General features: G+C 63.6%; 1 protein-coding gene across 1 annotated transcript in view; it reads left to right on the top strand.

Annotated features, from left to right (window-relative positions):
* Positions 1 to 2,637, top strand: part of LOC112950870 (bone morphogenetic protein 8A-like) — a 7,318-nt gene that overhangs the window by 578 nt on the left and 4,103 nt on the right. Inside the window, exon 2 of the mRNA XM_026043503.1 lies at positions 4 to 121. Coding sequence (XP_025899288.1) covers positions 4 to 121 — 118 coding nt within the window. The remainder of the gene's footprint in view (positions 1 to 3; positions 122 to 2,637) is intronic.

The following is a 2,637-nucleotide window of genomic DNA, read 5'->3' as shown; positions in this document are numbered from 1 at the left end:
GAGGAGGCGGCCGAGGAGGAGCCGGTGTCGCGGCCCGTGCTCACCGGCCTCAGCACGCAGAGCCCCCCGCCCGGCAGCGTCGTGAGCCGCGCGGACACCGTCGTGAGCCTCGTGAACATGGGTGAGCCCCGCGGGGGCGGCGGGCGCCGGGGCTGCGCTGGCGGGACCAGCCGAGCTGCACCGCATCCCGCGGAGAAACCCGCAGAGCTGGCACTGCCATCTCCGAGCATCCGCGGCGCCTTTGGTGCTCGGAAACGCCGCCGCTGCCCGGGGATGGCTCGGGGACCGCGGGGGCAGCAGGGGCCGCCCGGCTGCTGCTGTGGCAGGGGGCAGCTGCCCCTGTCCCCGCAGCTCCCCACAAACAGGGGGAGATAAGGGACAAGAGCCCTAGGGTGGCACTGCTGCGTAACACGGTCCCCATGGGCACAAGCCCGGCTTGGTGCTGTCCCCAAGCTGCAAAGTACTGGGACTCTCCCAGGCAAGTGCTCCCTGTGTCGCAGCACAGCCAAGGGGAGCTGGAAACCACCGCGGGATGGGGCAGGTGCCGAAACGCCTTCAATTAAAAGAGCAAATGTGGAGCAAGCTCCAGGTCTCGGCGGCTCCGTGACTCCGGAGCTGCCGTGGAGGGGCTGAGCCGCAGGGCGGCTGTGCTTGCTCGTGGTGTGGGGAGGGTGCTGGTTGCAGGCACCAGGGAACAACGCTCCGGGGAAAGGAGCGGGTGATAGTCAGGGTTTCCTCCACCTAACGCAAGGTGCAAGGGGCGCAAGGACCCAGGTGCTCCCGCCGGGCCCTCCAATTGCATCGTGTGCCCTGGGGACACGAGAGCAGCCCGGCGGGTGTGCGGGAAGGCCAGCACCAGGGTGGACCAACTTACCCACGCTGGGACACTGAATCACAGCGCCAGAATAAAATCCTTGGGCTTGCTAATTACTGCTGGAATCCCGTCCGGCTGGTTGCTGAGCCATGGGCGCCACGCTCTGTGTCGGAGCCGGGCGCTTCCCAGGCCACCTCGCCGAGCCGAGGAGCCACACGTGGGATGCAGTGGATACTGTGGAGCTGGGGACAGAGCCCAGGGCAGCCCCGCAGGGCTGGAGCTGCCGGGACAGTGCCAAGCAAGGGGATGGATGATGGAAAACACCTCCCTGGCAGCAGCGTAACCAGGCAGGGAAGGTTTGGGAATGCGTTTGCAATCCCATCCCTACTCCATTGCGGGATATGAGCTCCCAGAAAGGGCTTTAAAGTGAGTCGGGGCGCCTAAGGCAGCGGCGCTGGGCGGCTCGGGTGGAGCGAGGGCTGCGGCGGAGCCGGCGCGACGGCCGAGCGCCCGCGGGCGCAGCCGGGGCGCGCGGCTGCAGCCTGCAATTTGAATGGCTTTGATTCCCGCGGCCTCGCCAGCCCGGCATGCTAACGAAGGAAGCTCCCGTGGGCGAGGGCTAGCTGGCATTTGCCTGTGTAATTCCCTGTGCGTAATTCCCTATGTGTAATTCCCTGCGTGTCCTTCTTCCCGGTGCAGGAGGGGATGCAAATGGAGCAGCTTGAGCCTGGGCTTTCTGTGAGCCACCTTGCAGAGGTTCATAGGTTTCCAAGGGCTCTGAGCTTTCCTTGACACTGGGACCTGTGTTTTGATGCTGACTCTCTTTGCAAAGCAAATGCAAAGAGCAAGTGCTTGGGTCTGGCCCCTCGCCAAGGCAGCACCCATGGGTGCCAACACTTCTGTGCAAGCACAGGGCTTCCAGGGGGCTCCCTTGGGTGCCTGTGCCCCACGCAGGACTCGCTCTTTGCCTTACTTGGAAAACCAGTTCCAAAAGGGAAAAACAAAATCCCCTTTTGCCATCTGCAACACCCGAGCGCTTCCTCGGTGGCCGGGGATGTTTGCACAGCTGGCTAGAGGTGGTGGCGAAGGGACCGGTCCCAGGGGAGGGAAGATCCGCCCGGGAACGCCGCGGGAGCTCCCGGCTCCGCGGAGCGGCGCGAGTTCATCCCGCCCTGCTGCAGCGACGCATCCTGCGCGCATCTCCCCGAGACCTATTTTAAGAGCCGGAGCACTTTCATGTGGGCCCATCTCCTGGCGTTTCCTTCTAATTTAGAGTCCAAAATGACCGTGGGGACCATTTGGGGCTAGTAATTACGGCCGAGGCGGCGTTTATAGAAACTGTGTGTGGACAGGGACGTTTGCAGCGAAAACGGCCCTAAAAATAACCCACGGGATGAGTGAGCGCCAGCTGGAAAGCCTGGAGATGCCACCACTTCCCTCATCATGCACGTACTGACCGTGTGTGCGGCTGGGACCATATATATTTATATGTGTGTGTGTGTGTGTGTGTGTGTATAGGGATATGTGTATTTGTGGGACTTGGAGCATGCTTGGGATGTTGGGAAGGAGCAGCATCCCTGAAGAGGGCAGATGCCGAGGGAGAGGGAAGCAGAAGGGCTTGGGTTGGGGTTTTCTCCAACGGCACCGCATCCGCAGCCCAGCTCGTCCGCCCACGGGAGCTGCGGCCGAGCCTGGAGCTGCCGGATGGAGCCTCCCAAACCCTCTTCCCGCCGCCGCTTTGGGAGCTGGGATGAAACATCGACCGCGAGCCCATGCGCGAAGCCCCCGCGCAGGGGTCCCCGGCCCGTCACCTTTGATGGGCT

Source organism: Nothoprocta perdicaria, unplaced genomic scaffold (assembly GCF_003342845.1).
Source record: "Nothoprocta perdicaria isolate Ctin4 unplaced genomic scaffold, notPer1 scaffold_33, whole genome shotgun sequence".
Taxonomy (NCBI): Eukaryota; Metazoa; Chordata; class Aves; order Tinamiformes; family Tinamidae; genus Nothoprocta; species Nothoprocta perdicaria.
This window is presented reverse-complemented; position numbering and strand designations above follow the sequence as displayed.